The sequence below is a fragment of the Phocoena phocoena genome, chromosome 17 (assembly GCF_963924675.1).
Source record: "Phocoena phocoena chromosome 17, mPhoPho1.1, whole genome shotgun sequence".
Lineage (NCBI taxonomy): Eukaryota > Metazoa > Chordata > Mammalia > Artiodactyla > Phocoenidae > Phocoena > Phocoena phocoena.
This window is the reverse complement of record NC_089235.1, coordinates 15,745,355-15,766,877: the sequence shown is the minus strand read 5'-3', so window position 1 is coordinate 15,766,877 and position 21,523 is coordinate 15,745,355. Positions and strand designations below refer to the sequence as shown.

The following is a 21,523-nucleotide window of genomic DNA, read 5'->3' as shown; positions in this document are numbered from 1 at the left end:
TAACTACTGTATAAATAGCAAGAGTCCTTTCTTCAGGAATTCCTAACAAAAAAGGATGTTAAAAATGCATGTCCATGTTTATTGCTAGTAAATAAAAACAAAATTAATCTTTGTATATTAAAAAAAATGCACGTCCAAATTGTAGAACCACAGGCATCTCATGTGTCAAGTTCTCACTTGTTTTGAAAAAGGGGTCTGGGGTCCGGTTACATAATTGCCATAACTGGATACAAGTGATCATGGGATCCGTGCATTTCCTTTTAAGTACACTGTAACTCGATTTTTTTTTTTTTAATGGGGAGGGTTAGTTAACACTGGGGTAGTTAACGCTCAGCGGATTAGAAAAGGACTCCTTACAAAGATAAGTACTTCACGTCCTGGACCCAAGCCCCCAACACGCAGGCCACCCTGCTTCTCTGGGTAGGCGAGTGGCACGAGGCGGGAGAGGAGCTCCCTGAATCCGCGGGCACGGGGCAGGTGCTGGCGCAAGGCAGCAAGACGAACAAGGCTTCAGACGCAGGGCGGGCTCACAGAATGCTCACCTGGGCAAGTCCCCAAGTCTCCGTCTTGCGTTTGTAAAGTGGGCATAAAAATAGTGCCTTCCCTCTTCACGTTGGGAAGCTTAAATGAGAGAGCGGCACTCAGCACAGCAGTAAGCGCTAAATAAACCTTCGTTACTGCTGTTTATTGTAAAAGGACACACACACACGACACACAGGACACAGGACACACACAGGACAACCACACACGACACACACACACGACACAGGGGACACACAGGACAGCACACACAGGACATACACACGACACACAGGACACACCACACACACACAGAGGACACACACAGGACACAGGACACACAGGACACACACAGGACACACACAGGACACACACATGATACACAGGACACACAACACACACAGCACACACACGACACACACACACAGGACACACCACACACACACAGGACACACGACACACAGGACACACACACACGACACACACACACACACCCTCGCCTGAGAACCCGATGAGCGATCCTTCCCGGGATTTCGTCCTCAGTAACTAACCCCAAACCCCTCGCTCCATCACAAAACTTCCCTGGTTAAAAGGTCTCTCGTGCACTTGAATGAACTCTTCTGCCTGGACACAAACTACTGAGAAGGCACCACTTTCTATGACAGGCGGCAGCGCCCACAGGCCGGGAACCCAGCCTGACCTCGGGGCGCTTCACACCACACGCCCACGAACTCCCTCGCGCTGCGGCCCGCGAAACCTGGGCAGTGTCACGTGGCCGCTGGCCCCGCCCCTCGCGCAGCAACCGACTCCCCTCCCTTCCCGCGCCGCTCGCGCGTCGTCACGTGCTCGCGGGCCCCGCCCGCAGCACAGCGGCAGATTTCCCCCGCCCTTCCCTGAGCCTCACGTGACCTCTGCCCGGGCTCAGTAGCCGAGCCACAGCCCGCTCCGCACGCGCGGCGTCACGTGACAGCTGGCCCTCCACCCACCACCCACCCCCCCTCTAACGGCCTGGTTGCTTGTTCCGCGCTCCGGCGGCTCTTCTAGTTCAGCGCGGGCGAGCGGCAGAAGGGGAGATGGCAGCCGCCCTGCAGCGCGTGGAACGGCTGTCCAGTCGGGTGATTCGCGTCCTGGGCTGTAACCCGGGCCCCATGACCTTGCAGGGCACCAACACCTACCTGGTGGGGACCGGCCCCAGGTAAACGTTTCCCCCCCACAACCCCGCATCCTACACACCGACCCGCGGGACGCATGGAGCTGGGGCTGCGGTGGCTGCTCGCCGCAGGCGGAGAGGCTGTGCGCCCGCAGCCGGCACCACGGCGTCCCGCCCCAAGCGGGCGGGACCACCCCCAGATCACGACCACCCTGGGTGGTCAACTCTCTAGCTTACAGCTGGCTAATGAAAAAAACCACTTCGTGGTTTTGAGACCTAATTTACTTTGCATGATATTGAATGCCAGGATGAGCGTGTTTAAGCTGTTGAGAAACTAGAAATCGCCTGGAGTTAATCCAGGAAAGCGTTTACTTTCCACACCTGACTTTCACTGGTGTTTGGCCCGGAGTTTAACTTCGCTTCGCAAAAGCGATTCGTTGTGCTGAGGCCTTTTTCTTAACTCAGCAGCAGAGGGCAGGATTTTCTTGCTTCAAATTGCTCGAGTCTGTTGAAGAGTCCCCTAGCTCTTGGGAAAGAGAAGCTAACTTTGTTTTTGTTGCTGTTGTGTGGCCTTATTTAAATTACTCTGCGGAGGGAATAGCCTGTCTGTATTTCTAAGATTTTTCTCTTGTTCAGATGCATTCTATTTTAGTGGAATTATGCAGACATGGGAACATGTGATTTACTGCACAATAAGTGCATTGAGCAATTTTTGTATGGTACTTAGTCTTTAGTATACTCTAGATAATAGAAAATGAAAATAAGATATAGTTCCGCTTGAGCCCAGAATTTAATTGTTCAGCCCGGACGTGTTACAATTAGTAAAATATAGTTGATTACTAAAAACGGTTTAATAAGTATAGTTTATTGGGCTTTCATTTGAAGTATCCACTGTACTTGCCTTTTTCCAGTAAATCACAATTTTAGAAGCAACAGGATGGAGGGTCTGGAAGTACTGCACATCAAGCAGAAAGCAACAAGTTGAGTCCAGGGTAAACAAGGCAGGGTCAGAGCTTTGAGCTGCTTCCGGAATCGAGGAGAACAGAAAATTAAGCAACAAAAATACCTGATATCTGGCGTAGAGTCTGGGTTAGCTGAGACTCCCTCACCCTAGGAAGTCCATAGATTTGCTCTTCACTTTTCAGTGTGTCGTCTTAAAGGAGCTCTAAAAGACGGTACCTAACATGAAAATTGCATGTAGTCAAAATTATCCTAGAAAGTCTCTCAGGAAAACACTATGTTGGAGATCAGTGTACTCTCTCTGTAAGTTCAACACAGCCTGCTTTTCTTCCAGCGGTGAAGCAGATGGCTGGTTCTGTTTGAAAACCAGATGAAGAAGTTGGCTTAGGTTTACGGGCCGTGTTGTATGAAAAATCCATACTGTGTCTTTAAACACTAGAATCACACTCTGCGTGGCAAGGTGCTGGTGCTAAAAGACATGAGGAACCTGAAACTGATTGAGGGAAGAGCAGATTCACGGCCTTCCATCTTACACTGCTTAGACTTCTACCCACATAAGCTTAGGGAGTGGAACGGCCAGTGGAATCACTCATAGATGAGAGAGAGGTGATGGTGAACGCATGTAGTTGAACTAGAATAAGTTGATGTACAGATGCTGCTGCTCTGCTGTATAAAGTAGATGTTAGGTGGCTAGGAATGAATATTAGTTGGGTCCAGGTAAATGGTTCTGATAATGGTATCCATCTGTTCCACTAAGATCACAGGTGCCTCCTGTATCACTAAACCCAATGGCATTTTTCCATTCCCATCTTACTTGAGCTTCAGTATCTTTTGATGCTATTGACCACTCCCTCCTTGATTTGCTTAACTGCATTCTCCTGGTTTCCTCTCACCTCTCTAGGTACTTATACAATTTGCTTTCTAGAATCATCCTCTTCACCAAGTATTTTAAGTATATGAGCCCTTCACAAGGCAATCCTACTCTTTCTTCTGTTCCCATTGTTATGTTCTTCACCTAGGGGATCTTGTCTACTTCCTTGGCTTCACCTGTTTTATTCATTAGTAACTCCCAAATTTATAGCTCCAGTGTAGACAAATCCAAGCTTCATCTTCAGACTAGGATAGCCAACTGGTTTCTTAAATCTCTAGTTGGAGCCTCACAGCCACTTGAAACTCATTGTTTCCCACTGGTCTTTCAGTCATCCAAATCTTGGTAAAGAGAACCATCCCCACATTTGATCAAGGCAAATACTTACGTACCCTCCTTGACATTTTTCTTCGCTTCCTGCACACACGTATCCAAGCCATTAAGAAGATCTCAGCATTTTCACTGCTGTCACCCAGTCCAAGCCAGTACAACTCTTGCTTAGGCTTTTGAAGTAGTCAGGCTTTTCTGCATCTACTTTTGTCCCTGTTCAATCCATTCTCCCCCACGTAGCCAAAGGAGTATTGTGGGGTTCTTGTTTTTTGTGTTCTGGTCTCTTATCCTGCAGCAGGGTAGCCTAGCTTATTCACTGGCTAATTTCAGGGTTCCAGTGGAGTGAGAGGAAGCACGGAAAGAAAGACCTGGAGGCTGAGGCTTACGGATGGCAAGCCATCACTTTCATGTCAGTCTTTTCAGTAGGAAAACCCAGTGTAAGTCCCTACTCAAAGGATTCAGAAACAGACTGCCATCCTTGATGGGAGGAGCGTCAAAGTGACATTTCAAGGGACATTATTATACGTAGGTGAAACATGAAACTTTTTTTCCTTGCAGTATGCTTAAAATGAGGTCTGTTTGTAAAGTAGTAATACAGCTTGGTCTTGATTAAGTTGCCCTTTAATAAAACACCTCTGGTATTTTTTTAAAGTTTTTGGAGACATAGTATTTCTTACAGACTCTTTTAAATGTTATTTGATAAAAAAGAAAGCCTTCATTCATAGTAGAAACATTTCTAAGTGCCTACTGTGTCTCAGGCAATATACTAGGAGTCTCCTATGGACTTGGTAGAAAAAATACACACATAACAATAGTTTTGCTTTCACTTGGCTTGGTGAATTGTAGATACCATAAATCAAATAGCCCCCAGGGAATTCCCTGGTGGTCCAGTGGTTAGGACTCCGTGCTCTCACTGCCGAGGGTCTGGGTTCAATCCCCGGCTGGGGAACTAAGATCCCACTAGCTTCAGTGTGGCCAAAAAAAAAACCCAAAAAACATATAGCCCCCAAAATGGATATATAATTTACCATTTGACGAGGCAGATGAAGAGTAAGTCTAGAGTTCTGGCACCGTATAATTAAAGATTTTAATCTAGTCACTGTGGAGAGGTTTCGTAAGGGTGTGGCAATTCAGTTGACATCAGAAGTCACAGAAGAGGTGTGTCTGGCTGCATTTAAAACTTTGTGATTCACCAACATAACAGAGTTGGATTTTTTGGAAAATGGAAACTAGGAGGCCTTGTGATATTCTGATCTCCGATCTGTCATCACCCTGAGTCAAGCTTCTCTCCCATCCCGGCCACATGGGCTCTATCCACTCCGCCTCAGAGCTTTCATGCCTGCTTTCCTCTCTGTCTCCCACTTATCCTTCTCTTCACCCAGCCAACCTCACTCATCCTTTAGAGCTCTGTTAAAATAACATTTCCTCAATAAAGCCTTCCCTGACGCCTTACGCTGTGATAGGTTAATGTAGTACACTACCTTAGCATTCCATACTTGTCATGTCAATAATAAAATGATTTTTTGTGTCAGGCTTTTCTGCATCTACTTTTGTCCCTGTTCAATCCATTCTCCCCCACGTAGCCAAAGGAGTATTGTGGGGTTCTTGTTTTTTGTGTTCTGGTCTCTTATCCTGCAACAGGGTAGCCTAGCTTATTCACTGGCTAATTTCAGGGTTCCAGTGGAGTGAGATGAAGCATGGAAAGAAAGACCTGGAGGTATTTCCTCAACTCCTGAGGTATTTCCTCAACTCCACTCCCCACTAGAATATAAATTTAATGAAGGCTTATTCATTACTATATCTCTGGCACCTAGCACAGAGCCTTGTACATAGTACAGTAAATATTTGCTGAATGAATGAGCATTCTCTTTTTCCCTTCATTTGCTCTGTCAGGATTCTATTACTGCTGGATAACTGCAGTTTTAACCAGTCTTCCTTCCTCTTTCTGATCAGCCCATAGATGCCAAATGAATTTCCCTAAAGCACTCAGACTTACTGTGATGCCTAGTACAGTGGTATTCAGTAAACATTTGAATGGACCAATAATAGCTAGGTCTTCCAAAGAGTAGTTCCACGTTCCTCCTCTGCCTAGAACCTCTAAAAGATGGAGTTTTAATCTTTGCTATTAAAATTGTAAATACCTTGAGAGTGAGTATACTATTTCTTCTTAATAGGAAAAGGCAGTCTAGTGGACTAGTTGGGGTTAAGATGCTGGGCTCTGATTATCAGGTCCCAGTACATGGCTCATGGCTGTGGATAAGACAGTTGATTTCGCTAAGCGTCAGATTGCTTATCTATACAGTGAGAGTTGTATCGTACCCACCTCAGACGGATGTTATGAGGATTCAGTGAAATTTAAGTGAAAATTCATACCTAAAGTACTTAAATTCTAGAACGGGGAAAGCACGTCAGCTATTACTTTACTCACTTTTTCCTCCCTTATAACATCCAGACAATACTGGGTTTATAGTAGGTGCTCAGAAAGTACTTAATGATTTTGTAAGAGGGACAGCAGATTGACAGAGACCATTTAATAGCTATCTCAATGTTGATAGAAAATACCTAATTGAGGAAGTTGATGCCACTAACTCCCGTTAGTTGAAGAATTTTTTTCTCCGTTCACGTAGCAGATTGTTACTGCATGCCAGGCCCTGTGCTCTGGTGAATAAATTGGTCACAGACCTGTACAGGTTCTTCTGCACTCTTCTCTTGCCCCTGGATTAGCATAACTCACATTTGCAAAATGACATCCTAAGATAGGGTATTGTCTGGGCTGTGAAGGACACAGCCCACCTAGAGATGACAGTGTCTGAGCCTCTGCACTAATTCTTCACAGACATCATTGATAGACTTGCTGTTTGTTAAGGAGGGAACAACCTTTTTTTCCAGTTTACAGCTGAGGTTGTACTTACGCCACATGAAGAATGATTCTAGGTGCTTCCCATGTAGTCCACTTCCTCCAGAGACCGACAGTGTGTCTTGAATGGACAAGTGACTGTGAAACTGAGTCCCCCTAAAGCCACGTTTCCTTACCGAGTTTATGACTAATCTCTCTATCCAAAACTTTATTCCCTTTCTTGTCCCCCCTGCCCTCAGTCCTGTGCTACCTAAATATTCACCCACCAGAGTCAGATGACTAAAACTGCTGTAGTCAGCAACATCGTTCATGTACTAAAATTGCTGTTACAGATGTCATCGTTAACATACAAAGTCAGGTTGTTTCTCCAGGGCAAGATGGGTTTTTGTCTTGCGAGAAAGGCATGGCACATAGCAGATCATTCATAAACAGTTACTGATGAATTAATACACAAATAGAATGACTGAAACTTCGCATCAAGATGAATCATCTCTCCCCCAGCCTGACTTCGGGAGCGATTCCTGTGAAACAGCGGGAATTTAAGAAGTCAGTGAATTGGTTCTGGAGGAGGAAAATGTCACCCTGATTTCTTCCAGACAACTTCAGAGAGAAAGACCATCATCCCATAAAATAGTGAGAAAGGGCAAACAAAGTAGAAGGTGGGTTCAGAACCACACGCAGAAAAAGATAACTAATGAGGTGGTCTGAGTAGAGAAAGGAAGCAGCTCAGAGACTCCCCGACACTTCCTGCTGCCTGCACTTTCACGTGAGGCAGCCCGTGTAAAACTTCAGGGATCGGTTTTGTGTATAGTGCAGAAGACTGGGTTTCCTTAGGGATACCCTCGAATCAGATTCTTTCATATCTCCGAGACATTTGAGGATGTTGTAAAAGATCTCAAAGGCAGCGTGGATAAAAGCGCATCTTCTGGCGCCAGAATACCTGGGTGCAAATGCTGCTTCTGCCCTATCTTTGCAGAGTAACCTTGGGCAAGTTACTTAATTTCTGGATATAATAATGAAATGCCTACTTCAAAACGGTGTTACGAGAAATACAATTGTTAAAATATGTCAGGTCCTTGGAACAGTGCCTTATTTCTTTCAAGTGCTATGTAAGTGTTGAGTACCATTGCCATTATTCCTTGTTCAGACTCACATTTATAAGTTTTTTTCAGAGAACTTTCTGAAGGTGAGATGATTATAGTTAAGCTGAAATAACATGCAGCTGCTTTTCAAGCACGTTGGAAGCAAGGCAATTTGTGCGGTTTCTGAAATGTAATGTAAATTATCTGTGTGAGAAACATGCTGATACAAACTCTGTGTTCCGACTGTATGATTATTTTCCATTTAATTTTCAGGAGAATCCTCATTGACACTGGAGAACCAGCAATCCCAGAATATATCGTCTGTTTAAAGCAGGCTCTGACAGAATTTAACACAGCCATCCAGGAAATCGTAGTGACCCATTGGCACCGTGATCATACCGGAGGCATAGGAGATATTTGTAAAAACATCAATAATGGTAAACAGAAAACATTCATTAAGCTCACTGAAGAAAACTGTGTCTTCGGAATAATTTACTTCGGTTAACAGAGCTAAGAAAGCTAGTAAACCATTTACTAGCTTACGTATTTAAATGGTACTTTCAGAAATTACTGTAACTTGAACACTATCCCCAGTTTTAACAGAGGAGGCAAGGAAAGGTCCTATTTTCTATTTCAGATCTCTTTGCCCTCTTATTTTTCCCCTTTGCCCAGTGATGAAGATCAGTTTTAATTTAGTTTGCATGACAATTACTATTTCAGATTTAATAACTAACTACTGTTGAGCACTTACTGTGTGCCAGGCACTGTGCTGAACGTTTGGCCTGAGTACTGTGAGGTGTATGTTCTTGTCCACATTCTAAATGTGACCTCACGTCTTCCATAACATAAGGCAATTACCACAGTAAACTGAAATACTGGGGAAAGATCATTGTATTGATAATTCTCTGTCCCTGAAACCTATTCAGTACTGACACCTTACCATCTCCCTTATTCCCTCATCCCACCGTCACACACATACATACATTCATCCATTCGTTCATCCATCCATCCATTCTTTCCTTCAGTGAATACTGGAGGCACTGCTAAATCCAGGTGCCATTCTTGGCACACAGGACCTAGCAGTGAGCAAAACAAAGACCGCCTTCATGGAGCTTCGTTCTAGTTGGGAAGGTAAATGGTAAATGAATCTTAGGTCAGATGGAGACAGGTGCTATGAAGAAAAATGAAGCTACATGAAGGCAAGCGGGGAGAGAGTAAAGCGGAGGAGGGTGGTAGCAGTGGTGTCTGGGGTGGAGGGAGAGGGGGTGAGCTGTACGGTATCTGAGAGGAGGGCACACCCAGCAGAGGGCATTGCCGGGGCAGAGACACTGGAGTGGGACTTTGTGTGTGTCCAAGGCACAGGAAAGACAAGGAGGTCAAGAACGTTCATTCACAAAAGGGATGCGTGTAGACATTCGACTAGTATTTTTTAATGTTTGTAATTATCTTTTTAGGCCTTGAGACTATAATTGGGACACCAAGATATTCTCAGGCACAGCTCCCAATATCACCAGGAGGCCCATTGTAAAGACCTGTCTCCCCTCAGTCTCTTACCCTCTAACCTCCTTTCTTCCAATCCGAAGGGACTGCCCTCCACAGGAAATCACTCTGTCTTAGTCTGACCTGTCCTCACCTTTCTTTCTCTTGTCCATCATTAAATTTTGTGAATTAAAAAACTGTGCCGAGGATCCTTAATTAGCTTTGGGCAGCTCTTTTAGCATGCAGGTCAGCTTGAAAAATTGAAATGTTTATGGCCCCCTTTCTCTCCTTCATAAATCAGCTTTATTGAGCTTGAATTTACACACATAAAATGTACCCATAAAATGTATAGTTTGGCAAACACCTATGTGACCACTCCAATCAAGATAAAGAACGCCCCCACTACCCCAAAGAGAGGTCCCCTCATGCCACTCTGCAGTGATTCCCCCTCCAGCTCCAGCAACCACTCATCTGCTTTATATCACCATAGATTAGTCTTGCCTGTGTTCTAAAGTTTTCTAGAAGGATACGACATCACTCTTTGGCTTCTTGCACATTAGCATCTTGTTTTTGAGATTCACCCGTTTCATGCATCAGTAGTTTGTTCCTTTCTTATTGCCAAGTCGTAATCCATGGTAGGAATATACCACCATTTGTGTATCCATTCACCTGTTACTGGACATCTGACCCACTTTCTTTAAATTAAAAATTAAAATAGTTTGGGGTTCCCTGCAAATAATGAATACTTATATGATAGGTTACCTATTATGTTGATTTAAAGAAAATCAAAAAGAAATTTGACACTGCTTTATAGCCATGAAAACTTTAATACTTGTTTGAGAAGTGGCTTGTTGTGTTTCGTTCTGATCTTTACTGAAGCTAGACCAGCTACATGCAGACCTTGAGTTCCTCAGCACTGAAATTGTTCGGGTGTACCTTTCAGGATCTCTCCCCAAAAGTTCCATGTATTTCTTCATTCTGTAAATCCTTAATCACTAGCATTCTTGTTCCATTTTGCTTTCTAATTTCTTTTTATTCCATATTTTAATAGTTTAAATTTTTTATAATTTTGTTTAACTTAGTATGGCAGCATTTTTCAAGTACTTTACAATGCTAACTTCCTGTGTTTTGTTTTGTGTTTTGTGGTACACGGGCGTCTCACTGTTGTGGCCTCTCCCGTTGCGGAGCACAGGCTCCGGACGCGCAGGATCAGCGGCCATGGCTCACGGGCCCAGCCGCTCCGCGGCATGTGGGATCTTCCTGGACCGGGGCTCGAACCTGCGTCCCCTGCATCGGCAGGCGGACTCGCAACCACTGCGCCACAAGGGAAGCCCACTTCCTGTGTTTTTACAGGCCACACCAAAATTATGAATGCCATTTATAAGATTTCTATGGGAAGTTAGGGTAACTCTGAAGTAATCTGCCTGCAAAATTTTAAAATATGATCAGTGTGTGATTTGGGAACTCCTAGTGGCTTACAGGGAGCCAGAATTTTACCAGACATGAGAACTGTATAGCCCCAGGGTGCTCAAGTTTTTTGTTTTGGCTTGGTTTTGGGTAAATCTTGTAAAATATATTTTGTTATCTAATTATTATTATTTTGCAGCTGAAGTTGGGCCTTTGCCATGTATTTAACATCCGAGTCCTAGGAGTCAAATGTTTGCTTCTTGCTATTCAATTAGAGTGTTAGAAAATATTATACATGAGCAATATCACGTTTGTATCAGCTTAAATAATTAGCATTGGCAATGATATTATAATCCATAAACCTTAACAAATGACTGAGGGTTTCCTCCTGTTAAAATAATTACACAATAGAGACAGAAAGTTGATAAGTGGTTGCCAAGGGCTGGGTGAAGGAGAGAATAGGGAGTGAGTACCATTGGGTATAGGGTTTCGGAACGTTCTAAAATTTTATAGTGATTATGGTTGTACAATTCTTTGAATACGCTAAAAAAAAACTAACAACAGTGAATTGTGCATTTCAAAAGGGTGAATTTTATAGTATGTGAATTACATCTCAATAAGCTTTTATTTAAAATAATAACTACTATATGATCGATTTCAGCATGCCCTTCTCCATCTTGTCTGTGTAGATTGCTATTGTGACTAAGATATGTGTTTTCAAATTTGCACATAATTTTAAAAACCGGCACGGAGTTATTTTATAGTGTGGCATTTGTTTTGTAATTTTGAGGTAGTTGTGAGTTTTTTGGAAGGATCATCTGCCTCATAACTAGAGATGTAGTACCTCCACTTCTTTACTGAAAAAATTATGCAGATCACAAATAAAAACAAACAAAAACACCTTGCTATCTCACTCTAAATTGAAGACAGCCTTACTGTGTAACGTCAGTTCCCAGAATAGCGTATTACTTTTTGCTTCAGCCTCTCAAGATACGAAGCAATGGAATTTGGCGCTGGAGAGGGAAGGTCTAGTTGCTGTTGTTTTATTTTTATTATATTTGTGATATTTCTATCCTTTATCCTTCCTACTAGCCAGATTTCTATGCCTTGTCAGTTTTCCTTTGCATGTGTTTTTCTCCCTCCGCATTTCCATTGACACCACTGTAGCCCTAATGCTCATTACCTCCCAGCAGGGTTCTTGCAGTCACCCCATCCTGGTCTTTCTGATCTCTCCCTCTCCAGTCTCCCCACCTACAGCTGCCATACTAATCCACCTATTAACACTATTTCAGTTTCTTACTAAAGAGTGTATGGTAGCCACATACTGTAAAGTTTAAATCCCCCTGTTCTCTGAAAGGCGCTTTAAGGCCCTCCATGATCTGAGCTCACCTTACTGTCCCACTCTTTCCAGCCAGGGTTTTGCTTTAGGCAAGTTGGTAGCATTGTTTGGCGCATATGCCACGCTCATCCTCCTTTCTGTGCCTTTACTAACGCTGTTTCCCTTACCTATACAGGTCTTTCTCTGAACCCTTTGCCATCTTTCTAATTGTTTCTCCTTTCTCTAAACACCTGCTGCTTTTATTAGCTGAATTGTCCATTTAGTATCCCTTAAGTGGGACTGAGTATAGTTCTCTAATTATTGCCTGTTTGTGTTTTATTTCCCCCAACTACGACAGTTTTTAAGCATTTTGGTGTCATGGTCCTTGTATTCACTGTACATAGTATACTGGTTAGATGACTGCCACTCAGCTATTGATTGGTTAAGTAATTGATTTTCTTTGTGTCAGTGAGGGTACTATGGGTTACATTTATTTTAATGGTTTCATATCTTAGCCCCGGGTTTGGGGCTTCCTTTCAGCTTTCACAGAAAGAACTTTATACTATTATCCTTTTATTATTAAGTACTGCCGTGATGCCATAACCTCTTTTATTCTGTGTTAGGCACCTAGGTAGGGAAAAGTTCCCCGTTTGGGTATTACTGCCTCTTCAACACCCATCTTTTTTTTTTTTAATCTTTATTTTTTATTGGAGTCTAGTTGATTTACAATGTTGTATTAGTTTCAGGTGTACAGCAAAGTAATTCACTTATAGATATACATGTATCTGTTCTTTTTCAGATTCTTTTCCTATATAGGTTATTACAGAGTACTGAGTAAAGTTCCCAGTGCTCTACAGTATTCAACACCCATCTTGATCTCAAACCTAGCTGAGACTGTGAAGTGCTACTTCCAAATTTTTATATAAAAGAAGAGTGACGGGCTTCCCTGGTGGCACAGTGGTTGGGAGTCCGCCTGCCGATGCAGGGGACACGGGTTCGTGCCCCGGTCTGGGAGGATCCCACATGCTGCGGAGCGGCTGGGCCCGTGAGCCATGGCCGCTGAGCCTGCGCGTCCAGAGCCTGTGCTCCGCAACGGGAGAGGCCACGGCAGTGAGAGGCCCAGGTACCTCAAAAAAAAAAAAGAGGAGTGACTACAAAAAAACAAAGGCTTTTATGTAGACCTAGAAGGACATGAGAGAATAAAAATCTCTTTTGTTAAGGTGGAGGAAATAGTTGCCATCCCAGAGGTATGCTGCTACAATTCATCCCATTTTCTGTTGCCTCTTACCGTTAAGATTTTTTGCAGCCAATCTCAGGTGTTCGCCGTATGGAAGTTGATCTCTTAAAAGGCTAAATTATCATTTAAAGTGTGACTTAATATATTTTACGTGTTTTGTGACTAGACAGTACATACTGCATTAAAAAACTCCCACGGAATCCCGAGAGAAAAGAAACTGTAGGAGATGGAGAGCAACAGTATGTTTATGTGAAAGATGGAGATGTGATTAAGACTGAAGGCGCCACACTAAGGTACGTGAATGTCCTTAAGACACGGAAGGCGGGGCTGGGGGGAGGGGTCTGTGTATATGTGTTGTAAAAAGACAAGACATATTTGCTTGTCTGAGTGAAAATACCTCAGCAGATCCAGAAGATCTGCTAACATTGGTTTCTCTGGGAAGAGAAATTGGGTTGCTTGAGAAACAGGGGAAAAGAGAAGGAGTTTTCACTCTATCTGCCTTTTTAAAATTATTTGTTTGAATTAGTTGATTACCTTCTTTTAATAAATAAAATTTAAATTTAAAAAAATAGATTAGCATTTCCTGCTAGGGTGATTTAGGGATTTCTACCCATCAGTTAAATTCAGGGTTCTCTCGTGCTCTCACTTCCAAAAGGTGACACATCCCTAAAGTAAACACGTTGCTGGCCAGACCCATAATCCCCTGTGACCTATCTGAGGGATTCAAAAGGGTGTTTCAAACTCGTCAACTTTGAATCTGAACTAATTCTGGTTCTCTCTCCCCCACAATCTGTACTTGTTTTTTGTCTTCAGAACATCTACTCTCTCAGTACTTAAGATTTTTTTTTCCTTCTAAGATAGAAGCTGACTCCTCTTCACCCGTGTACTCCCCTGCATCCCTCCCCGCGGCCCTCCCCATCTAATCAGGTTAGTTCTGAACCTCAGAAATATTTGGCAATGTCGCCTCTCTTTCTCCATGTCCACGACCACTACTTCTTGCTCAGTCTTCCTGTCTGCAGGCTCCCCCCTTTCCAATCTGACCTTCATTCTCCATGTCAGTTGAAACCTGGAACAGCCCTCACTGCACACAAGGTAATGTTTGTTCTCCTGACCGTGTCACAGTCTGGCGCCAGAGTTCTCTGGTCTTCGCTCCCATCACTCCCCTCACAGGCATAGTTAGCAAGGACGCTCTGTGCGGCCGTGCTTTTGCTCGTGCCTTCCCCTGTAGTAGGCATTGCCCCTTCCCCGCAACTCATCTCCCCGACAGACTCTTATCTGTTCATGCTTCAGACCTACTCCACATGTTACTTACTTCAAGAACCCTTTCCAGGCCTAATTCACTATTCCCTCCACTAACTTTCCTATAACCTTTATTATTTTGTATTAAATTGTATTGTAAGTTTTTTTGTATGTAAGTACTTGAAAAGGTAACAACTCCTTAGCTTCACAATATTAGTTAATTCTAGTCACTGTGGTCAACCAACCCAGAAATGCATAATGGCTCAAACATGAAAGAGGTTTACTTCTCAGTCACATAAAGTCCAAAACGGGGTGCTGACTAGTGAGTGACCCTCCTGTAAGTAAGGTTTCAGGCTCCGTGCATCTTGGGATTCCATTAACCTCACTCCTTGGCTTCCGAGGTCGCCGTGCTCACCTCCATCAACCCAGCGGGTGGAGAAAGAGCATGAAAGGGATCTTACCTGGAAGGTTTTCACAGACCCGGCCGTCTCTTGCATTGGCTATAAGTTCAGTCATGTGCCACTCCTGACTGTGCAGAGACAAGGAAATAGAGCTTAACTTGGTGCCCAGGAAAAAGAGGGAATAGGTTTGATGACAAGCTAGCCACTGTGACACAGGCAGGTCCCAGATTCATCTTTAGATCCTCAGTCCCTGGCACTTAGGAGGTAATGGGTATTTATCCTACACACAGTAAATTTACTACCTCCAAAGAGGCGAGTAAATGAACAGAAGAATGAGAAAGAGAAAATGAAGTCATGGGTATCCATGCTACCTTTCAAACCAGCGTTCCCTTTTCTTCAGTATGCAGTGATTGACAGAATTTAATTTATAAACCAACTAATTTCTGGGAATATGCTTTAAATGCTCTTGTTGAAAATATGATAGTACCTCGTATAATTTGCTCATGGTACCAAAGGAAAACAAACATCATACAGCTGCTACTTCAAAAAGTATTTGGTATTCTCGGACAATACAGAATATCGCCCATCACACACCAGACCTAGTGAAAATGAAAGGGGTCGAGACAGTAGGTGGTTCCTTGAGTCTTCTGTCTCAAAGGCGTGGGTATCACAGTACTGGTTTATCGGTTATCACAGAATTATGGACATTAGATCTATACCTAATTGCAGATTAAGAATATTCAGTGCTTGGAAGTTACTGCCACCCATCTGCCATGAACAGACCACATACTTTAAGCTTTTTATTAGAGTATTCAAACAGAAAAGCGTACCTATCATCCGTGTGCAACGGTGAGTTGTTACAAACTGAACAAACCCTATGAGCAATACACAGATCAAGAAACAACAATATGGTGTAGGTACAGAGAACAGAGTAGTGGTTACCAGAGGGGAGGTGGGGGCGTGAAATGGGTAAAGGGGATCAACCGTACCGTGATGATGGAAAATAAATTGGTGGTGGGGAGCATATTGAAGTAGAAATATAATGTACACGTGAAACATATGTAATGTTATAAATCAATGTTACCTCAATTAAAGAAAAAAAAAAATTTTTTTAACCTAAAAAAAAAAGTAGGAAACAGTATCAGTGCCCCAAAGCCTCCCACATCTTGCTTCCCGTCACCACCCCCTCTCAGTGGAATACTGTCTCAGATTCATGGAGTGAATTGATGCCAAGGAGCTCCATATTATATGAATTCTATTTAAGTTTTGTTTTACTGCCTTCTGATTAAGATAAAGTATGAGAACCTATCTATTTTAAGATTTGGGAGGAAAACTAATACAGAGAATCAAAAAAGTAAACTCACTTTTTTAAGAAGACTTTGTAAATATTTTCCCAAAATATGAATTCTTTTTTTTTTTGGTGGTACCCGGGCCTCTCACTGTTGTGGCCTCCTCACTGTTGTGGCCTCCCGGAGCACAGGCCTCCCGTTGCGGAGCACAGGCTCAGCGGCCATGGCTCACGGGCCCAGCCGCTCCACGGCATGTGGGATCCCCCCGGACCAGGGCACGAACCCGCGTCCCCTGCATCGGCAGGCGGACTCTCAACCACTGCACCACCAGGGAAGCCCCAAAATACGAATTCTAATTACGCTAAAATCTGAATAAAATATTTAATTTACTGATGACCATGGCTTCCAATTTCCATTTTTATCAAGTCAGTAAAACCCAATTATTTTAAATATTAACAAGAAGACTCATTGTTAAGCAAAAGTTCTGTAAGAAGAAGGTTAAAATTTACTAAGTCTCCAAGTGTTTGATGACCAGTTGATCTTTTTTGCTTGCCAATTTTGGAAAAAAAAAATACAAAAGAGAGATAATATCCACCAAGAACCCTTTAGTAAGTAGTAGAAAGTTAGCAAGGTTTTTCAGTAAGGATTTGATTCTGGATGTAACTTTCAGGAATTTTCTAGTGAACTAAGTTTAATTTCTCAGAGAAAAATCAGTCCAACAGCTTTTGTTGACTGCTCTACATTTTCTAAGACAGCCATCGTTACAAAGTCTGTCTGTCACAGAAGTGGCAGAACTAGATCAGTGCTCTACCTGATGCATGGGAAGGCCACCGCTGCAGTTCCTCGGATCTTTCCTAAAGCACCTCTGATGTCATTTCCTTTTCCCCTTCCTGCATATGTGAAGAGAATTTTAACACAGTTTTTATGCAAGTTAAAGCATTAGCCACGCAGGTGACTGAAGAATTGGAATTTCTGATCCCCTGATTTAAGAAATCTTAATTGCCTTCAGCCTGGAAAATATCAAAGAAAGCCATAACTGAGCTCTGGCGTGGAGAGTGGGAGGGGAATAATAAAGGAGGCATTGCAGGCACATTGACGGATAAGGCAATTTGCAGACCCTGAAAAAGAATGGTTCTCCAAATGAGTTTTTGTAGATTATAAAAAAAAAAAAAAAAAAAGATTGGGTTCTGCCCATAAATGCATTCTATGTATGATTGTTCATAGGATTGGCTATAAGATAGGATACATACCCACACCTACATATTTTTTTCCATGATGGTTTGATTTACATGTAATATGATTCAGCTAATATCTGTCATATCATATAGATACAATAAAAAGAAGAAGAAAAGAAAAATTTTCTCCTTGTGATGAGAACTCAGTATTTATTCTCTTAACTTTTTTACATATCATACAGCAGTGTTAATTATAGTCATCATGTTGTACATTATATGCCTGGTACTTACATTATAATTGGAAATTTGTACCTTTTGACTACTTTCCTCCAGTTCCTTCTCCCCTCACCAAGAACTTTATTGAACAACGTATTCACCATTTTGTTCCACTACCTTCTGCCACTTTTCAGGCAACTTCATAATTCCATCTTCCCAAAACTTTTTATTTTTTTGAGCAAAGAACTGTACCAGGTGCCACTTATAGTCTTCCAGAGAATTGAAATTTTTTCCATTAAGAGAATTTTATGAAGACTGAAATAAATGGAAATCTGAAGGTGCAATGTCTGGTGAATACAGCAGATGAATCAGAACTTCCCAGCCAATCTGTAACAGTTTTTGCCTGGTCATCAAAGAAACATGCAGTCTTGTGTTATCCTGATGGAAGATTATGCGTTTTCTCTTGAATAATTCCGGATGCTTTTTATTGAGTGCTGCTTTCAGTTGGTCTAATTGGGAGCAGTACTTGTTGGAATTAATCGTTTGGTTTTCCAGAAGGAGCTCATAACAGAGGACTCCTTTCCAATCCACCACATACACAACATCACCTTCTTTGGATGAAGACCTGCCTTTGGTGTGATTGGTGGTGGTTAATTTCACTTGCCCCACAATCTCTTCCATTCCACATTATTGTACAGTATCCGCTTTTCATTGCCCGTCACAATTTGTTTTAAAAACAACGTTTTTGTTACGTTTCAGTAGAGAATCGTGTGCAGAAATACGGTCAAGAAATTTTTTTCTCTTCATGTATGTGGAACCCAAACATCAAAGCGATGAACATAACCAAGCTGGTGCAAATGATTTTCAGTGATTGATTTGGATATTTTGAGGATGTCGGCTATCTTCCGCGTGGTATAATGTTGATTGTTCTCAATTAATGTCTCTATTTGATCGCTATCAACTTCAACTGGTCTACCCGACTGTGGAGCATCGTCCAGTGAGAAATCTCCAGCACGAAACTTCGCAAGCCACTTTTGACACATTCGATCAGTCACGGCACCTTCTCCATACACTGCACAAATCTTTATTTGCATTTCAGTTGCATTTTTACCTTTCTTGAAATGGTAAAGCGTAATATGCCGAAAATGTTGCTTTTTTTCTTCCATCTTCAATATTAAAATGGCTACACAAAAATTCAATTTTGATAAGTTTTTTCTTAATGCATGCTGATACGACAGCTATCACAATACAATCTAACAAAACTGTTTTGAATGAAGTTAAAGACAACAAGTGCTATCTTATGGGAAAAACTAACGAACTTTTTGCCCAACCCAGTAATTTGCATTTGCCTGGTGGCTAGTAATCTTGAGCATCTTTTCATGTCCCTGTTGGTCTTTCATGTATCTTCGTCGGAAAAATGTTCAGGTCTTTGGTCATTTTTTAAATTGGGGGGTTTTTTTGCTATTGAGTTATATGAGTTCTTTATATATTTTGGATCTTAACTCCTTATCAGAGACATGGTTTGCAAAAATTTTTCCCATTCTGTAGATTGTCTTCACATATTTTTATAGTTGCCAGAAATATACTTCCTGGAATCATTTTCGTATAACATCAAATACTTTCATTAACAGGTTGCAGCAGGTTAAATCAGACAAGAGATGATTTTTAACATCTCTTTAATATTTGCCCTTGGAGCAACTATAAAATCATAATTGTTTGCAATATATAAAGCATACACTTAGAAACCACAAAAGCATAATAGTTCTTAATGTCAGTTCTTAATGCCTTTCAAAAATAATTGCTCCCATTACACTAGTGTCTCATGATTTTGTACCTTATATCTGTTACATTTTTAGCAGATTTTTTAAAGACTTTACATGTCAATATTTAATATTAAAGGATTTGATTTTTTTGGCAAAGGAGAAACTCTTCTAAGTTATAGTCATTTCAATTTTTTTAATAGATATTTTTATTTTATTTTTGGCTGCGTTGGGTCTTCATTGCTGCGCACAGGCTTTTCTCTAGTTGCGGCGAGCGGGGGCTACTCTTCGTTGTGGTATGTGGGCTCCTCATCGCAGTGGCTTCTCTTGCTGCAGAGCACAGGCTCTAGGCGCTTGGGCTTCAGTAGTTGTGGCACATGGGCTCACTAGTTGTAGCGCATGGGCTTAGTTGATCTGCAGCATGTGGGATCTTCCCGCACCAGGGCTCAAACCCGTGTCCCCTGCATTGGCAGGCGGATTCTTAACCACTGCACCACCAGGGAAGCCCTCAGTTTTCTTACATGCTGTTATTTCAGAGTTGAATTTTGTCATATGTCTTTGCAATGTCTAGGAAGATGATCTTACCAGCTTTCTCCATAGCTTTATTATTATTTTCAGGGATCTTATAATATTGAAACACCCATGCATTTTTTGAATAAACTTTATTTGGTCATGATGTTATTTTTAAATTTGCTTTTGAATTCTATTTGTTAATATTTTAGTTAATATTTTTATAACAATATTCATTAGTGAGATTGGGTGGTAGTTTTCTTGTGCAGCCTTTATCAGGTTTGGGAGTCATAAATTTTCCTTCTTTTTCTATGCTCTGGGATAGATTGTAGTGAAATTATCTGACTTTTAAATGTTTGTTAGAGTTAGCCCATGAAAATACTGAGCCTTTAGTTGCTAATGATAATTACACATCTTTTTAGTGACGCTTTATTGTCACTTACTAGTAATAGGGTCCTGTGAGTTAAGCTTAATGCATATAATTTAAGCTTCTTTGTGTACTTTTTATGGATTCTCTTTTTAATACAAGAGTAGGCTTTAAAAAGTTATGTAATCTAACTTACTTTGTTAAAGGTTTACTTATCATTATGACTTCCAGAATCTAAAAACCAAATTTGAGGGACTTCCCTGGCAGTCCAGCGGTTAACACTCTTCGCTGCCGGTGCAGGGGACGCAGGTTCAATCCCTGGTCAGGGAACTAGGATCCCACATGCCGCATGGCACAGCCAAAAAAAATTTTTTTAATTTTTTAAAATAAAAACCAAACTTGAAAATACATTTGGATCATTAGGTAGGCTTCTCAAGGTCTTGAGGAAGAGAGGCACACAGAATTACCTTTGATGGTATGGCTTTGTTGGGCAGAAAAATACAGTTGCTCGTTGATATCTTCTCACCAGTTTTGTTCTGTTTCATTTACTAAAACCCCTGTTATTCTGTTAGAACTCTTAGACTCGTCCTTTAACTTTTCTCTATTTTTTTTTTTTTTGCGGTACGCGGGCCTCTCACTGTTGTGGCCTCTCCCGTTGCGGAGCACAGGCTCCGGACGCGCAGGCTCAGCGGCCATGGCTCACGGGTCCAGCCGCTTCGCGGCATGTGGGATCCTCCCGGACCAGGGCACGAACCCGCGTCCCCTGCATCGGCAGGCGGACTCTCAACCACTGCGCCACCAGGGAAGCCCTAACTTTTTTTTTCTCCTATTTTCTATCTTTTTGCCTGTTTGCTGTACTTTCTGGGAGGTTTTTATCAGCTTTATCTCGTAATCCTATTTTTTTCATTCCTCTTCTCACATTTTTAACTTTCAGGAGCTCTTTTTGCCCCTAAAGGTTCCTTTCATACTATCCTTTCTTGTTCCATAGTTGCAACTTCTTATCTCTCTGAGGACATTACAGTTTTTTGTGGGGCAGTTTTTCTGGGGGCTATCGAGGGGAGGTTTGTGGGAGGGTTTGGAAATTTCCTTCTTCATAATTTGTGGCCTACAAGCTAGTTTGTTTTTATTTTCTCTCCTCAGTGTGAAAGGCTTTCTTCAGATGCATAGTGATGTGGTATTTACTCATGTCTTCTAAGGGAGACCTCAGAGCTATTGGGAGCCCTGTAGGTTGTGAGCCTCACTGTAGGGTCATCTGGATGAATTGTTTAGTTGGGGAACCTCCAACATTGGAATCTTAGAGTCTTTCTTCCTGAGCTGGTAAAATTCCCAGAAGAGACTCTTCTAAGCTTCATGTTGGAT

The 21,523-nt window shown here is 42.1% G+C and overlaps 1 protein-coding gene across 1 annotated transcript in view; it reads left to right on the top strand.

The window, feature by feature from the left end:
• Window positions 1-1,535: 1,535 nt before the first annotated feature.
• The window catches only part of LACTB2 (lactamase beta 2), a 30,323-nt gene continuing 10,335 nt past the window's right edge, over window positions 1,536-21,523 (top strand). The window contains exons 1-3 of the mRNA XM_065895255.1: window positions 1,536-1,714; window positions 8,040-8,203; window positions 13,374-13,500. Coding sequence (XP_065751327.1) covers window positions 1,593-1,714; window positions 8,040-8,203; window positions 13,374-13,500 — 413 coding nt within the window. The 5' untranslated portion in view covers window positions 1,536-1,592. The remainder of the gene's footprint in view (window positions 1,715-8,039; window positions 8,204-13,373; window positions 13,501-21,523) is intronic.